At 32.6% G+C, this 19,254-nt stretch overlaps 1 protein-coding gene and 1 long non-coding RNA gene across 4 annotated transcripts; both read left to right on the top strand.

The window, feature by feature from the left end:
• Window positions 1–2,166: 2,166 nt before the first annotated feature.
• LOC134682077 (rRNA 2'-O-methyltransferase fibrillarin-like) lies at window positions 2,167–4,316 on the top strand. The gene is made up of 3 exons (XM_063541680.1): window positions 2,167–2,507; window positions 3,085–3,144; window positions 4,112–4,316. The coding sequence occupies exons 1-3, from the start codon at window positions 2,177–2,179 to the stop codon at window positions 4,159–4,161; spliced, it is 441 nt and encodes a 146-aa protein (XP_063397750.1). The 5' UTR covers window positions 2,167–2,176; the 3' UTR covers window positions 4,162–4,316.
• Window positions 4,317–6,714: 2,398 nt separating this feature from the next.
• On the top strand, window positions 6,715–18,368 carry LOC134681315 (uncharacterized). 3 transcript variants are annotated; one of them, XR_010100606.1, is made up of 4 exons: window positions 6,715–7,209; window positions 11,518–11,582; window positions 14,891–14,977; window positions 17,999–18,368. It is a non-coding gene; the product is annotated as an uncharacterized LOC134681315 (long non-coding RNA). The 3 variants fall into 3 exon arrangements; XR_010100605.1 differs by having other exon boundaries at window positions 6,716–7,209; window positions 11,518–11,611; XR_010100607.1 differs by lacking the exon at window positions 6,715–7,209 and adding an exon at window positions 8,576–10,710 and having other exon boundaries at window positions 11,518–11,611.
• The last annotated feature ends 886 nt before the right edge of the window (window positions 18,369–19,254 follow it).

Here is a 19,254-nt window from a genome sequence, read left to right on the forward strand (position 1 = left end):
ATAAGAGGGACAATCCTGAATTTTACAGGCCCAAATTTACACCGACGCGACACACGACACCAAACATTAAAAAACCGGCTGTTTGATCCTATACATTCATGATGTTCCGTATGATTAGAGTTATACTCGTCACCATCATAAAACTGGTTTGTTCTGTTCGTTTTTCAAAGTGTCAGAAGCTTTTTCAATTCAATCAGTAGTTGTCGGTGGTGCATGTCTGTCATGTTTGTTTTTCGCTGACTGTATTATCCGGAGTCAGACCGTTAGTTTCCTCTTTTGAATTATTTTTCATATACCGGCTTTGAATAAATATTTATGTCTTATATATCTTTAACAAGTGAACTTTTTTCAAATATCAGCAGCAACCTTCTTTAGTTTTATATATGATTCGGAGTTTTTTTTAACAGTAGACATTATCCAGAAGATACATGTAGTGCTATCTTAACTAGCTTCATGTAATTGCGAGCACAATCATCTTAATTCTACTTTCAAAATTATGTCTCATGGTAAGTTATTTACTTGTGTAAGTCTGTGGTCCGACACATCGGTGACAAAAAATAACATAGCCTAGCACAGACAACATTACCACTGTTTCGGAGTGTTAAGTGGTTATTTGGTTTGTAGCTGGATTTAAGCGTCACCACCCATTTGAAATAGAAAGCTAGATAATGGGTGGTCGAAAAAAAAACATTCAGCCCCGCTTTAGTAAGTGCATGTATCCAGTAGAGATCAATTCTGTTTCACGTGTTATTCTTTTTTTCCTATTTTAAGCGCGCCTTGTTTTATGTAATATCTATTTCAATAAGATTCATGCTGTCCTGTTTTGGGGCATTTTGTTCTACATATATTATGAGGAAAGAAAATTAAAAAAGATGTCACATGAAGTTTTGATGTCCTAATTTTAAAGTAGTACTCCGACAAGTAAACATGAATCGGAAGAACAAAAATGATTGACGATTATATTGGCAAAAAGGAACTTATCAAAGTATATTCTTTTTGATTGGTTAAAATATGGGGATGGTTTGTATATATAATGTCACGTGCTAAACTGACATCTGTACCATTCCAGTGCTGCTAAAAAACAGGTATGAAAATTTAAGATATAATTAATTTAGCAAAAATATCATTCACAGAATAATTAATGTAGATATCGTTCATTTTATTTTAAGATACTGCGTATTTATTAATTTTATTTCTAAGGTCGACAATTTCATTGAATATATATAGGAATACTTATACATTTTAACTTTGGTGAATATTTGTTTCATTGGCAATCTTGATACAACATCTCCTTAATTTTATAAAGATATTAACAACCGCTGCTATATGTATATCTTTCATTTTGAGAGTCAACTCTGGTAGAATTTTCGCTTCGGTTTGGGAAGGTTGCACACCTTCGCATAAACATTCGTTTTAAAAATCCGTCAACCCGAGTCAAACGATTTGAAGAAGGTCTGTGATTAATCAAACAACATTTTATTAGTGAAAGTAGTTATTGAAAAGACAGAAAACTGTTTTGTGTCAATTTGAGGCAAACTACCATTCCAATTTTCATTTCAATAAATAACAGAATATATGAACAGACATATGAAATTCATCGAAACCATTGTTTATACAATAGTTATTTTGGGGCTCTTTATAGCTTGTTCGGTGTGAGCCAAGACTCTGTGTTGAAGGCCTTACATTGAACTACAATGGTTTACTTTTATAAATTGTTATTTTGATGGAGAGTAGTCTCGTTGGCACTCACACCACATCTTCCGATATCTATAGAAAAATGCTCTGATATTAACTGTATTTGTAAACTATTGTGTAAAAACAGGCTATATATGTCATTCATTATAAATAACGTTAGATTCTTGCAACCAATATTACAGTTCTTTGACTTATAGTGTGTTTTAGTTATGCTTTTAATTTCCTAGATTAAATTCGTTCGTGTAACTACCACCTTATAACTAATATTTTAGTTCCTTGATGTTGGAGGTATTCTTGGAAATTTCGTGTTTACCGATATTTAAATTCAAAAAAGCTAAATCAAATCAATCGTTTAGGTGAGGTAGAAACAAAATAGTTTTAGAGCGTATGAATCTAGTAATGGTGTATGTAAATAGTTTTAGAGCGTATTAATCTAGTAATGGTGTATGTTATGTTTGTAGCTTTTTTGCAGTCAGAAAAAATGAGGACCTTCGTTACAGTACTCCTTTTAGCATTAGTCTACAAGACTTCTGCAATATATAGATTTGGTGGCGGCGGCAGTGGTAACTTTGGTGGCTTTGGTGGTCCTCCTGGTATTGGTGGAATCGGTGGTCCTCCTGGTTTTGGTGGATTTCAACCTCGAGGGGGGTTAAATATACCTCCTGGGGCTAATGTTGTGCCTATACCATATAGATATCCAGTTCCAACACCTGTAGGTGGACGACGAGGTGGTGGACAGCCAATTATTATAAGGAGAGAAGGAAATAATGTAAATAGAGGAGGAGGTGGCATGGGTGGTGGAGGTATTCTCGGTAAGTAGCAGGTATTTCTTATTGCTAAGATTTGTACCCTTCCGGAGCACCTACGATGATCCACGATTTTTGTGTACGGTTCTTGTTGGATATATATGGACACAAAGTACAGAATAAGGCGCAAAACATATAAAGTGTAGAGAAAAATAATCAAACCATAGGAATAGAGAATAATGGTGTGCTGAAATATAAAGAATATTGAATAATGGCCAAAATAATGATAGATATTACAGAAACAAAAAGTAAAAAATAATAAAGATGTTTATAAATTACCTCATATTCTGGCTATATTGTATTCGCTAGTACTTTCTTTATCAGAAGTCAATCAATCATTGGTTCATACTCTTTTAGTTGTTGGATATTTTTTGATTATTCAATCTTATATTTAAAAAATATCGATTGTAGGAGTATTATTTAATTGGCGATTATACCACATCTCCTTATTTTTAAAAAAGACAGAGACCCTCATCAAAGATCGTTAGTAGGTCACATGGCATTGTTTTAATGTCACATGGTACAGTTGTTGTTTTTGTATAGAATTTTAAACGACAATCTAAATTTGTATTTTTTGTTACAGGTTTGCTTTATATGCTCTTTTTATTGAGCATTTTTTCATCGATCTTCCGGGGAGGAGCTGGTAAGATATTTTGTATTTAGTAAATTTTCATGTTGTCATTTATTTATAAAGCATTTTAGAAATTGAAAATTTATCAAGAGCGGTAATAGCTAGAGGATAGGAATGACCTTTACTGTCAAGCGTCATACGGTCATTTCGGTCAAAATGTTATCGTAATTCGTCAGAGGTCTTAACAAAGTATTCTCTAAAACTTGTGCCATTTATACATTTCTTGATCGGTTTGAGAAAAATATTTTCCCTCACTAGTGAAGATTAGTTATCGCCAAATGATTGGTCAAAACCTAATTATGACGTCACATTTTCATGGTTTCTTCTGAAGTTTTCTATCGTGGATTCACGAAAAAAAAGCGACCATGCCTGATGACCGTTATTGTTTGGAAAGAACATTTTTTTATCGCCATAAATAATTGCACATGTTATCGTCATGCACCAAAAATACTGCTATTAGTTATTTCTAGGGAGTGGAATACTCTTTTTCTTCTATACCCAGCCAAGACAACAGGAATAAAACATTCAGTAAATAACAAATAATTCATTTTAAAATCAAGACTCCGAATTTGATCACCTCGTCAGACTGATGTGTACGAAAGCAGAGGACATCAGTATTGATACAAGGACACAAAAGTTCATAAGGTCACGATTAAGATAAGTGTAGTCTAGAGATGTTTCAAAAAGAGATTTAACATATGAACTAATGACTGATGATCACTGATGAGTGCAGGGTTGTTTCAAACCGAGGTTGACTATGAACAAATTGTGACTACAGATATGTTCCAAACATAGATTTAGTATTTGGTATGCAACATGTAAAGCAATGTGTGTTTAAATGTAATTAATTGGAATATGAATCAGTCAAAGCAAAAGTATTAGCAAAATAAGTTTTGTATATGATTTGTGATTAATTTTAAAGCTATAATATGTTAAAAAGAATTAAGAAAATATTGATTATTTTATTTATCTATTGTAGGTGTGGCTGGTAATGGTTTGCTTGGCAACGGTTTGTTTGGCAAAAAGTAGTTTGAACATATATATTTATATATATATAACGGATTGCCACTACCATCAGGAGATCTATTGTCATTTGAGCCAATTGCTGTACACATAATATAACTGACTAAACATGAAACAAGATGATTTTTTGAATAAATATTTCCTCAATTGTGATTATTTTATATGTTTTTATATATTATTTGTAATCACATAAGCAACACGACGGGTGCCACATGTGGAGCAGGACCTGCTTACCCTTCCGGAGCACCTGAGATCACCCTAGTTTTTGGTGGGGTTCGTGTTGTTTATTCCTTAGTTTTCTATGTGGTGTCATGTGTACTATTGTTTGTCAGTTTGTCTTTTTCATTTTTACCCATGGCGTTGTCAGTTTATTTTAGATTTATGAGTTTGACTGTCGCTTTGACATCTTTCGTCCCTATTTTATCTGAAATCAATCAAGAGAGTACATTTACTCGGTGTTATCATATAATAGGGATTTTGTAATAAATACACAGTGTCGTAAATCAGAACGTGTTTGGATAATAACTGCCCGAAGAAACGATAAATTGATTTTCTCAGTTGTAAGAGGACTTTGAAACACAAAAAACACGAAATAATTGTGTACAAAAGGGAAAAAATAACCTTGCGCACTAACAGAAGAAAATGAATATCCAAAGCGCAAAAACATCCTCCTAGTCTCCAGATTATTAAATGTTTGTCCCCTGATTGCAGTATTGTTTTTACACACACATTGTAATCTATTTGTATATACAACAACAACAACAGATATTTTATTTGCCAATCACGGCGCCCAAAATGAGCAGTACATGGTTGATTCGATTCTCCACTAATGTTGATAAAATTGGTTGTATTACTGCTTTTTGTCTTAATTCTACTTCAAATTCATTTATTTTCGTGTGAACAAATTTTCGTGGTTTAAGAAAAACCTCCAATTCCATGCATGAATATTTAATTCGTCGTTTTGTGGTCGTCTGCATACAAACCTTATATTAAAATATTGTTATTCTTTTAACATTTAGATTCGTGGTTAACCAGTACCCACGAATTGAATCAACGAAAAATGGTATCCAATGAAAAATCATGAATCCGACATTAGCCTTTACCGCCAACCATACTCTACACTTTTTAAACAATTATATCAAAACGTCGAAATTAGTTCTTCTTTTGGGTTGTGTGTGAGTAAAGGAGAAACAAGGTTTTGAAATTATAGAATTGTTGATTCTGTTTAGGAAACTATATATTCCTTTTCAGAATGAAAAAAAGCGGTACCTCTTCGTTTTGTCCTCTCAGGGTTGTCGTCTATTTTATATTCTTTTTCTGCTTTTTTTGACTGATGCCATAATTATGGAGACTGCTATGGAAACGCATGTCGACTTTGAAGAACTCATGATTGCGATTTATAATCGGAAGCTGTGATGAAAAAGTCACATCAAAGTGATAGCAACCCAAATGCACAATAAATCAAATCAGAAATATATAACAAAACAACATGTGATATCAACAACAGAAAAGTGCATATCAAAACTGTCAAGCTATGAATCGTCTTGACTCTAGGCAAGATGTGATTTCATTGTCTAGCGCCTCATTTGAAAAAAATAAATAAATATAAGCTTTATTTTAATTCGTCTAGTCATTGCAGAGGCTGATTTAGAGTTTTTTTTCCAGAGGGCCCGGGATCCCTCGCCATTGCGTTGTGTAGCATCACCATCGGATATAGGTACCACGGAAGCAAAGAAACAATCGGATAACGAAATATATATATATATATATATATACATAAGTACGTCTGAGTCAGTGACAACCCTACAACAGATGTATCCATCGGATCGCCATCAATGATGGTGATACATGGCTGTGTACATAATGTATATACAACTCGTCTAAACATCAACCCAACAATGTTAGATCTGTAAATTTGCTTTCGCAAATTTTTTTTTGGTTCTTCCCTCGCCGGGATTCGAACCCATGCTACTGTGATATCGTGACACCAAATCGCCTGCACTGCAGCCGTCCCGCTAGACCACACGACCACCTGGGCTAGCGGGACGGCTGCAGTGCAGGCGATTTGGTGTCACGATATCACAGTAGCATGGGTTCGAATCCCGGCGAGGGAAGAACCAAAAAATTTGCGAAAGCAAATTTACAGATCTAACATTGTTGGGTTGATGTTTAGACGAGTTGTATATATATATATATATATATCAGTCTAAAGATTTGCACAACGGTACTGATATAAGGTGTTATAAAACGAAAATGTTGTTATAAAATCGTGTTGACAAATATTTCGGCTCAACAAATGGCCATTTGTTGAGCCGAAATATTTGTCAACACGATTTTATAACAACATTTTCGTTTTATAACACCTTATATCAGTACCGTTGTGCAAATCTTTAGACTGATATAATTTTTTCCTTATCTGCATAGTATCGCCTATTCTAGACGATCCGGTACATAGTTAATTTGCTGGTTGGTCCTTTTTATAGACTTTTATATATATATATATATATATATATAATCGAAATATAGATTGTTGGTGTCCGTTTATATGTAAAATTGGTACCTTTGGGGTAATAAATTCTTTGGGGTAATTGAAAAAAATTCGCCCAAAGGTTTGTACTAATTTCAACCTGTTATGTTAATGTTATCATTTTGTGGTTTTAATATGATATACAGCTAGATAATATCTCCCCAAAACGCTTCCAAACATTTAAATCGGACAACTATTTGAACAATTATCGGTTTATGAAATATGACCGTCTGTAAAGTGCATATCTAGCTGGAGTTATAAACGGGCGTTTGGGCTAATTCGCCTTTTTTGGTTTTCCACCAAAAAAACTGATATATATCACTTATATTATTATTTGAGTAAAGTGGTGGGAACTTTCTGCAGTTTTCGATTAATTTTCTCCAAGAAATTGTAAGAAATAGAAAAAATATTCGACATATATATGAGTAGCACGTCTGAAATTTCACATATATTCTTTCGAAGATCTTATTCGGAACACCTTTGGTTTCATTCGCTTCGATTAAATAGGACAAAATGGCAGCTTGCAGGTAAAATCGTTCCGTTATATAATCATTATTTTATATGTCAATCTTTCAACTGAATTTTAACGTATTGTTGCAGATAGATGTATTTTTGATGGATTGAAGAAAAAAGGTTTTTTTTTTTATCTTTTTATTGTTTATTCGTTACTCATGCATGTTGGTTGTACGGAAGCTTGCTTGCTTCTGACTGTTTTGTCGGATATTTAAATTATAAATCATGCATGTAAATAAAGAAATATACTCCTTCTTCAACAAGTCAAAGATTTAAGATATTTTATATTTGTTTTCTGTTTAACAAGACGATTGTTTAGTCAGGTGATGAGATCCAGTGAAATTGATATACTTGTGAAATTTGAGCTTTAAAAATTGCCACTTTGACCTTTTGGATGCATCAGCCGTCTGGTGTCTGTCTGCCTGTTGCATATCTGGTGGTAGATCACATTGGCGGATCCAGGGGAGTTTGAAGCTTTAAATGGGGACATAATTATTGTTGGAATACCCCCCCCCCCCTTTTTTTAAATTGCTGGATCATTCTTATGGTCTTCTTATGATATACAATGTACAACTTAAACTCAAGGATCTGTGGCATGAAGGACATCAATATGCATATGCGAGTGTGTTACTTGGTTGTCTTTTAAGTTTTAGATGTACATTATGTTTTTTTCTGTTTATTCATTTATTCCTTGGCGCAAATGGCTTCTTCAGATATTCATGATATATATTTTCAAACATGTTTCTGTCATTTTTGTAAAACATAACAAGTCTGGTTTCCTTTCTTAGTTATTGTAGGGAGTCCATCATGTCTAGCAGTTGTCACATACCTTGCAGCCCTTCTTTGTATAAAAAAATTGTTCTATTTATTCGTGTTAGTACTAAGACATGTAAGACAAAATGGTAGATGGATTCTTTTGCGAATTTTCTTTTCGTACGAATAATATTTTGTCAGCCTGAACTTCTTTCAACTGGTGGCTGTATAAATGGTCTGTTGATTTTTTGATAGGTTTCTTCCTGTTTGTTTCCCTTTAGACATTGCATTGGTCATGTTGGTGGGGATAAAATTGCATACACCATGATTTTTCCAATATTGCAAGTGTTTCCGATAGGCATGTTTGTAAAATTTTAGCATGGATAGACTCCATGTCTGATTTGCTTACCTGGTCCATAGGGCCAAGTGAGCTTTTCTCATCTTTTCACGTCAGTCTTCATCGTCCATTGTCTTTAACCATGTTTACATATATTATTTAAGAAATAATTCATGGAAGCCATAGATTATTGGAAATTTACACATGGCCTGGGCCGTGATATTCGAATTTTATCCTGAGCGTTAGCGAGGGATAAAATCAACGAATATCACGGCCCAGGCCATGTGTAAATTTCCAATAATCTATGGCTTCCATGAATTATTTCGATTCTAATAGGACAAATACGATCATTAAAAAATCTGAAGTGAGGGTGGGTAAAGCTGTGTGTATGGCTGTTCTTTTTTACTCCCTGTTAGATAAAGCTCATCATTTTAATAGATCCATAGCTTGCACGGATTATTTCGTGAACGACCGCTGAAAAAAATATGTTTCATTCTCAAAACCAACAATTGTCATGTTGATTTATATGTTTTTTCCCGTGAGCTACCGTCAAATCCAAAGTTGACATTTCATAGCCAATGAGCCGCCATGTTAACTTGCTGAAATCAGTACATATACGAATAATGCAATAGAATAGAAAATCAAACATAACAACAACAATAATCAATTTTAATACAATAGTAAACGACATGTCAATAGTTAACGTAACAGAAAACGTTCAACTCTAGAGTTTTCATTTGTATGACGTCATGTTTTGAAATGACTTAAATGCGCCAAAAACATTAATAGACTTTCGCGGAATTTTATTTTATTTTTATTTTGTTGGTTTCTCCGAGCTCTTATGCATAACTTCTTTTTATTATGCATCCGAATAAGAATAAAAGTGATTTTGTCTTTTCTGAATTGCAATTTTTTAAACAATTAAATCGACAAAGGGTTTGCAAATAGGTTTCAATACATGTGGATTTACGTGGGAAGTATATTGTAACAGCCATTATTATGTACACAACGGAGTCTGCGCTAAGTATAGATATATCGAGAATTTTATCACAGTGTTGTTTACAAAGCGAAAGAAGCACGTCATATTAGAATAACTTTTAATTTTTAATTTACAAAAATTTTTAATTTACAAAAATCTAACCAAACTTGGCCACAATCATCATTGGGGTATCTTGTTTAAGAAATGTGTCCATTGACCCGGGCAACCAACCAAGATGGGCACCATAGCTAAAAATAGAACATAAGGGTAAAATGTAGATTTTGGCTTTTAACTCTGAAACCAAAGCTTTTATGAGTAAATCTGACACGGTTAAAATTGTTTATCAAGCTAAGATTTATCTGTCCTGAAATATTCAGGGGAATCTGACACCTGGTTGTTGGGTTGCCCCTGGGCTGAATTAGTAATTTTAAGGAAATTTTGCCGTTTTTGGTTATTATCTTGAAAAGTATCATAGATAGAGATAGCCTGTAAAAGCAATAATGTTCAGCAAAGTAAGATCTACAAATCAGTCAGCATGACTAAAATGGTCAAGTGACCCCTAAAGAAGTTATTGACCTTTATAGTCAATTTTCAACAATTTTTGGTATACGATTGCTTTAGAGCAATCTGTAGACTTATACCGATGGCTCAGAGCATTACCCTCACGTCAATCTTTTTTTTCTAAACATTAAGGAACATCTCAGATACTTACATGACTTATGATTGTCTTGCTTTAATTCAGTAAGTTGGGTAAATTAGTAGGGTTTATTAAACATAGTAAAATGATGTCCATCTATAATAAAGCAGGTGAAATTTATAATCAGCAGTACTAAGAAATACCTCGGCCTGGTTAAGGCCAAAACAAATTTTAAATAACTTTTTTCAAATTGGCACATACTGTTTAAAATGCATATTAGGATCAAGAAATATCAACAAAAACATGAAAAACATGAAGATTTTTATGTGATGACGTCACAATTAGGTATTATATATACTGTTTTCACAAAAACGATGAAAAATACAGAGTTTATACAGTTTGCTATCTTTATACAATGTATCTGTTGTGAAAACATATCAGCATGATCAGCCAAGAAACAACAAAATAATCATAATAATTTAACAGATGCTTTATTACAACTTTTATGCTATTAACAAAATATCACCAAAGTTGTTTCTTAGGTTGGCACTTCCTTTTCAATCTAAAATATACTTAAAAATTTGACGAACAACAAAGAAAATCAAGAAATTTTACAAATTATGCACATGATGCAAATTAAGTCATGATTTGTTGCCTTGGTAACTCGTTCAATGTCCAAAATTGTTTTCCTTTTTCTGTATACCTTGTATCTTAGATATTGTACAGTAATTTAAAAATATGTACATGATAACTTTTAAATTAACAGTAATTTTTGGAAAGGGCCAAGTTTATTAAAGATAGAGAAAATTGTAAGTAGCAAGAATGTTCAATAAAGTAAGATCTTCAAACACATCGCCATCACCAAAACACTATTTGCTCATGAATCCATCTGTGTCCTTTAATTAATATGCACATAGAACAAGGTGAGCGACACAGGCTCTTTAAAGCTTCTAGTTAAATGATGCCATATAAAAAAGAAGATGTGATATTATTGCCAATGAGACAACTATCCACAAAAGACCAAAATGACACAAACATTAACAACTATACATTGTAGGTAATCGTACGGCCTTCAACAATGAGCAAAGCCCATACTGCATAGTCAGCTATAAAAGGCCAAGAAAAGACAATGTAAATCAATCCAAAGGAGAAAAATAACGGCCTTATTTATCATGTTTATGTAAAAAAATTAATGAAAAACAAATATGTACATGTACATGTACATATAACACATAGACAAACGAACTACTGAATTACAGGCTCCTGACTTGGTACAGGTACATACATTTTTTGTACATAAATAATGTGGCGGGGTTAAACGTGTAAGCCGGATCCCAACCCTCCCCTAACCAGCTGGGACAGTGGTATAACAGTACAACATAAGAAGGACCTATAAAAATCAGTTGATAAAGGCTTACGTATTGTTATGCGTTTACTTTTCTACATGGGCTAGAGGTATAGGGGGAGGGTTTAGATCTCACAAACATGTTAAACCCCGCCACATTTTTGCGCCTATCCCAAGTCTTGTATCATTTTAATTTTAGATCTTGTGTACAATTTGGAAATTAGTATGGCATTCATTATCACTGAACTAGTATATATATATATTTTTTTAGGGGCCATGGCCAGCTGAAGGACACCTCTGGGTGCGGGAATTTTTCGATACAGTGAAGACCTGTTGGTGAGCTTCTGCTGTTGTTTTTATCCAAGGTCAGGTTGTTGTCTCTTTGACACATTCTCCATTTCCATTCTCAATTTTATTAACTTGTCAGATAGACAAAAAATACAAGTGGACGTGGCTGGGTACTTAAACATCCCGTCACAAAAAGACACAATGAACAGATGTGAGCTCGAGAGTACTCACAGTTATCTGACACAGCTAGTTCAAAGCCATTAACAACTTATAAAAAATCATGCAACTAAGACTAAACAATCAATCTGTACACATCCAACATCCAATGGATTTAGTGTAAAGACGTCTTAAACAGCCAGAGAAAAACATGACCTTGTGCAATGCCAAGTTACAGGTATCGACAGATTGTAGATCCATGAATATGTATACATGTATGTATATAACATACCAGTAATATTTAGTTAATCTTTTAATCTACTGATATCAAAATCAATATTTATACCAATAAAACAATGTTCAATGATCTTATTACAGTGTTGAATTGGTAACCTTTTAGAATAAGTTATTTAAGGGAGCGACAAGTTTACATGGATCATTTCTAAATTTCTGGGCACTGTTAACAACATTTCCGTAAAAATGAGGATGTGCTATCCGGTATGAAATAAGTTTGCTACAGGTACAATCAAGCTTCAAAACAAATCTTTATATCTATCATGTCTATGGAAAAATTCAGTAAAGGTTTTAAGTAATTTATGGTAAAGATATCCATGATATCCCTGGTTTTAATAATTTACCAGTAATACATAGGTTGCGTTCCTTAAAATTAAAAACGTCATAACAGACATGGGCATAACAAACAAGTTGTGAAATTTAAACACGGTAAGATGGTGCCAAAGGAACATCACCATTTAAAAATGAAAAAAATAACAATAGGGAAAGAAAAGTCGTCTCTTGTGTTGTAAATTTTAGAGTGTAGTTTCCTGTTTAAAACCGAAATATCTAAATCCAGGAAAGGACAGTTATTACCGAATAAATTTGATTTATTTAAAGTAAGATCCTTAGGGTAAATTTCAGCAGTATATTGAGAAAATTCTTGATTATTTAATGAAAAAATATCAACAAGATAACGGTAAGTGTTGTTGAATTTATCAAATAAATTTCGATGGGTCTTTGTTGAGTTTAGTCATTAACTGTGATTCGTAACAGTAAAAAAACAAGTCATAGAACATATTCATAGAAAAGTAACTCTCTGACAGAATGTATAAGTACAGAGCTACGTCATATGTAATACAGAAACACAAAAACCCATATGGAAAAAGCATTTTAACAAAAACGAAAGACAGGCCTAAACACTTTTATTACAATATATCAAATCCAAAAACAAATGTTGAGTGCATCTAATTCATCCCATCTAATTAGGTAAAGTAAATAGTAATGTATTTGTTGAAATTGCGAGATAATAATATCATTTTGCAGATCCCTTTTGCTTAGAAACTAAAAGACAAATAGAAGAATATGTGTTCTTATCAAATCTATCTACTACTCTGAATTGTAAGATGCACTAGTACTCTGAGAATGAAAAAAATCTTTAATATCGAATAGATTTTATTTTGATAGAAGAACTTCAACATATTTCATAGAAGTTTGCAGTCTTTCAATTTATGGTTATTTAAATCTTTCTAAAATGTGAACTAGTAAAAATGATCGTACTTTTTTTCAACAAAACCTTTGTAAGTATTTCTTGGTACTGCTGATTATCCATTACACCTGCTTTATTATAGATGGACATCATTTTACTATGTTTAATGAACAAAATTGATGGAAATACTAAATTCTTTGTTTTTCAATTTTGACAAAATGCAAGACACCATTTTGTGAACTTTAAACTGGTCCTTCACTTTTGCTTACAAGTGCAAAAATAATCATGAATATGTTATAATGCCTACCAATGTTAAAACTACAATAAACATGATAAAGTATTTCTTAATTAATATATATTATTTTTAGATAATCCCCCAATATCATGTCAGAATAGAGTAGCCTTACTTCATTTTTTATACTTTCACAATTCTTATACAGACTCTGACAAGAGTGTAGATACAATTGTAAATATTGCCATTTTACATGATCCCATGCTTAATTTTCAAAATCATCCATATTGCTGCATCTTTGTTAGCCATGGATTACATGTACTTTCAAGTCCCCCTCTTCTGATTTGATTTAACACAAAGGTATTGTAATAAGATCAAAAATACATGAAATATATATATTTATCATATACTCAGACTAAATAACATATCATTTTTACTGTGTGATAATAGCATTTAATTAACGTAAATTCCATATTTTTCGATTGGTGCTTGGCGGGCTGATATGAAAAGTTTATCATTTGCTTCGATTGTTATCGCATGCCTTTCCGTAACATTATCGCATGGCATTCCGGTGATACTCGGAAAATTCCGGAAAATACACCTCAATGCAACGTTTTCAGTGAAAACACATCAATTTACAAAGAAGTGTACAAAACAATATTTGGATACTTGAGAATATATTGTGTAAAATAATTAGAAAAAAAAGAAACAAACAAATTATTAAAAATAATTGCATTTTTAAAACAGTTTCAAACATAATTTAGAAAGTTGCTTAAAAAAGTTGACCTCCAAACAATGTTAATTATGTATATTGTTTAATTATATATTTTGTCGATTCGTCTATAACAAAATATTTTTCTTCTCTGTTGAGCAGATGATCGAAAGTATTCATATCGAATGAACTTAATTATGAGTCCGACGTCCGTAATCTTTTCACTCTTTGAACTCTATCTGGTAACCACGTAAAATGATTAATTATGATTTTAGCCGTTATTATTCTCCATTGTTGAAGCATATGATAAAAAGATCATAACATGTCATTTTTCTTATCGCATGTATTATCAGCCCTCGGTCAATATCAGCCCTTGAGCCATGCGGCTTTTGGGCTGATATTGCACCTAGGGCTGATAATACATGCGATATGAAAAATACCATGTTATAATCTGATAACATTGTACATGAATATAATCACAAAAAGATGTGTTATCGTTACCAATAAGACAACTCTCCATTCAAGCCCCAATGAGTACTAATGTGAAACAATTCAGGTAGGACGAACTTATTGCCAGTCTAATATAAAAAGATTAACAAGCTACATGTACAACCACTAAAGATACTGAGTCGGGACAGGCATATTGTGCATATAGTATAACTGCAGTTAGGTTAAACGTATTTGATGGATCCAAATTTTAAACCCTCTCTCTAACCTGAGATAGTGGTGTTAAAGCACAAAAATAAAAAAAAACATTTAAAACTCTTTTGTAGGGGTTTTTACTCATCAGATGCATGATTCAGATCAATACAGTGGTGTCTGCATAAAAAAAGTTGATGGGAGAATGATGTTTATCAAAGGTAGGGTTTGAACTGGATAAGAGAATGACAATAGAACAAAATAAATCTTGTAATTTTATAGGGTGTTTTTCAAGGGTTTAAGATGTTTTTAGAACTTTATAGTTAATACAAGTGTTGATTTTGGACTTCATCATGTTCATTATGCGCTGGCTGTCACTTTAACTTCAACAAAAATAGAATATACATGTATGGGGTTTTTCAATATGCTGAATCTAACCATGTATTTAGATTTTTATACGACCGCAAATTTTGAAAAAAATTTCGTCGTATATTGCTATCACGTTGGCGTCGTCGTCGTCGTCCGAATACTTTTAGTTTTCGCACTCTAACTTTAGTAAAAGTGAATAGAAATCTATGAAATTTTAACACAAGGTTTATGACCATAAAAGGAAGGCTGGTATTGATTTTGGGAGTTTTGGTTCCAACATTTTAGGAATTAGGGGCCAAAAAGGGCCCAAATAAGCATTTTCTTGGTTTTCGCACTATAACTTTAGTTTAAGTTAATAGAAATCTATGAAATTTTGACACAAGGTTTATGACCACAAAAGAAAGGTTGGGATTGATTTTGGGAGTTTTGGTTTCAACAGTTTAGGAATTAGGGGCCAAAAAAGGGCCCAAATAAGCATTATTCTTGGTTTTCGCACCATAACTTTAGTTAAAGTAAATAGAAATCAATGAAATTTAAACACAATGTTTATGACCACAAAAGAAAGATTGGTATTGATTTTGGGAGTTTCGGTCCCAACAGTTTAGGAATTAGGGGCCAAAAAGGGACCCAAATAAGCATTTTCCTTGGTTTTCGCACCATAGCGTTAGTATAGGTAAATAGAAATCTATGAAATTTAAACACAAGGTTTATGACTATTAAAGGAAGGTTGGTATTGATTTTGGGAGTTTTTGTCCCAACAGTTAAGGAAAAAGGGGCCCAAAGGGTCCAAAATTAAATTTTGTTTGATTTCATCAAAATTGAATAATTGGGGTTCTTTAATATGCCGAATCTAACTGTGTATGTAGATTCTTAATTTTTGGTCCAGTTTTAAAATTGGTCTAAATTAAAGTGCAAAGGGTCCAAAATTAAACTAAGTTTGATTTTAACAAAAATTAAATTCTTGGGCCTCTTTGGTATGCTGAATCTAAACATGTACTTAGATTTTTGATTATGGGCCCAGTTTTCAAGTTGGTCCAAATCAGGATCTAAAATTATTATATTAAGTATTGTGCAATAGCAAGTCTTTTCAATTGCACAGTATTGTGCAATGGCAAGAAATATCTAATTTCACAATATTGTGAAATAGCAAATTTTTTTTTAATTAAGAGTTATCTTTCTTTGTCCAGTATAGTAAGCAAGAAATATCTGCAAGAATTTTTTTTAATTGGAGTTATCTTTCTTTGTCCAGAATCAACTTAAATCTTTGTTATATACAATATACAATGTATATTCATTTTTTACTACCAACTGATAAATTTAAATAATCTTTACCATTCAGTGATAACAAGCAGTTTTTTTACATCTTAATATTTTATGATGTATTTAAATGAGTAGTAATTGTTGCAAACTCCATTAGAATATTTTGATTGAAATTAGTTTTGGAATAAGGGAAAGGGGGATGTGATTAAAAAATTGGGTTCAATTTTTCTCATTTGAAATTTCATAAATAAAAAGAAAATTTCTTCAAACATTTTTTTGAGAGGATTAATATTCAACAGCATAGTGAATTGCTCTAAGAGAAAACAAAAATTTTAAGTTCATTTGAATACATTCATTCTGTGTCAGAAACCTATGCTGTGTCAACTATTTAATCACAATCCAAATTAAGGGCGGAATCCAGCTTGAATGTTGTGTCCATACTTGCCCCAACCGTTCAGGGTTCAACCTCTGCGGTCGTATAAAGCTACGCCCTGCGGTTTTGGCCCGGTTAGAATTAAATTGCTCCACATTGAGATCGAAACATCTAAAGGGTGTAAAATTGTACGTTATTTGATTTCATCAGAAATTGAATTTTGGGGTTCTATGATATGCTGAATCTAACCATGTAATTAGATTGTGGGTATTGGACCATAATTTAAAATTTTGAAGTTTCGAAGTTTCGAAGTTTAAGATCTTAGACAAAATTCATTCTGTGATAGAAACCTATGTTGTGTCAACTATTTAATCACAATCCAAATTCAGAGCTATATCAAGCTTAATTGTTGTGTTAATACTTGCCCCAACTGTTCATCTGCGGTCATATAAAGCTGGGCACTGCGGAGCATATGGTTAAATGGGGAAAAAATGCAAATGAATTTACAGTAACTTGTGTATAGTCGGGTTTGTATAAAATTTAAATCAATTAGATTATTAATTAAAGTTATTAAAAAGTTTTCAAATTTTAGATTTTTGAAATTATGATCCAAGTTTTTAGAATATCAAACAGATCATTCAAGTAAACCATTGTATATATTGCCCAAAAAATTTGTGCTACCATTATAATCATTCTATATTTATGAGACTTTTTCAGTGTACCAGGGTTCGATTCCCTGCCTAGGAAATCATCATAGTGCTGGTGCAAAGTGGGCAAATATCCTAGTGGCCCCGCACTGATTAAAGTCTCTTTTATACTTTGTCTTTATTATTTTTTTGTACATGAAGTTATAAATGTGAATGAAAAGAGGGATACCTTACAAAAAGAACCCCAAAAAGTATTTTATTGATAATGCATGCCATTGTATTAAAATTACATTTGTCAATGTGAATGAAAAGAGGGATACCTTACAAAAAGAACCCCAAAAAGTATTTTATTGATAATGCATGCCATTGTATTAAAATTACATTTGTAAATGTACATGTTTGTCATGCATGGTAGAAAAAATATATATGTTTTTTGCATGGTAATAATTTGGCCTCAAACATCACTGATGAAAACTATTTGTTGATCTGCACATCTGGTGCAGCGAAATTGGTATTTTAACATTATTCCCTACAAAGGCCTACACGGACAAGTATATTAAATATAAATGCTATACTATTTGTTCACATTTAAGGTTGATGTAAACAAAGAAAAGAAAATTCAACAGATGAGGCTTTTTGACAAGAAGTGTTATTTTGAAATGATTTTTAGCCAGCAAATCAAGGTTAACAGCATCTAGAGAAATTTGCACAGCAACATGGAGGAGAAAAACCATCAATCCTTGCAAATCTTGCTGGACGGAATTGAGATTTTTTAGCACAAGCAACAATTCATGGAAAAAACTATGAAAAAAGGCTCTAGGTGTAATACCACCATTGATTTTCCCCTATTAGTCTTTGTTAAATTTGCACTTTTCAAAAAATTGTGCAGAATTTATCTTTGTTTCAAATAAAGAAATACTTGGCATGAGTAAAGTTTTATCCTGTCCAGTTCTATAGAAAAAGTTTCACATCACATTCCATTGCATATAAGAAAATAACCATCATTGGAAGTTAACCAATCAAATTTCTCCCCTTATTATACCCCACGCAAAGAGTTGCGGAGGGTATAATGTTTTTGACTCGTCAGTCCGTCTGTCAGTCCGCCCGTCAGTCCTGTTTCTTGTCATCACAACTCCTCTCAAACCACACAACAGAATTTCACGAAACCTGTTCAGATAATAAGGACATACTATGTAGTTGTGCAGATCAACGGGAAATTGCGATTCCCTTTTGAACTTATTTGCCTCGATGTACTTCTGCAACAGTTTGTCATCTTAACTCCTGTGAAACCACACAACAGAATTTCATGAAATTTTGTAGATAATAAGGACATACTATTAAGATGTGCATATTGGCAGGAAATTAATTTTTCTTATACAATTTTTTTTTCTTACACTTATTTAATTTCTCCAATGACATGTGGGGACGTGGGGTATGTGAGCGTGCTCACTAAGGTTCTTTAATTCTATCTGTGTACAAGGTTTAGTCACCATGTAACCTCAAGATGACAACATTTTCTATAGAAATCACAAATAAAAAATAATGGTGCTTTGAAATACCAAAGACATATGTTTATGACACAGAAATAGTTTTACTGCAATAAAATGTAAGATTAATTACCTACAACGGTCAAATTCAAGGGAATATTTTTTTAGACCTACTTTTGTATGCAACCAGATGTGACGTTCCATGATTTGGTGGTATTGCACCTAAATCAAAATCAAAACTGAAAACTTCTTGATGACAAACTGTTGCAGAAGTACATTGAAGCAAATAAGTTCAAAGGGGCGTAACTCCTAGAAAAAAATTTGAATCGTACTTTCCCGTCGATATGCACAACTACAAAGTA

This window comes from Mytilus trossulus, chromosome 8, assembly GCF_036588685.1.
Source record: "Mytilus trossulus isolate FHL-02 chromosome 8, PNRI_Mtr1.1.1.hap1, whole genome shotgun sequence".
In the NCBI taxonomy this organism is placed as follows: Eukaryota; Metazoa; Mollusca; class Bivalvia; order Mytilida; family Mytilidae; genus Mytilus; species Mytilus trossulus.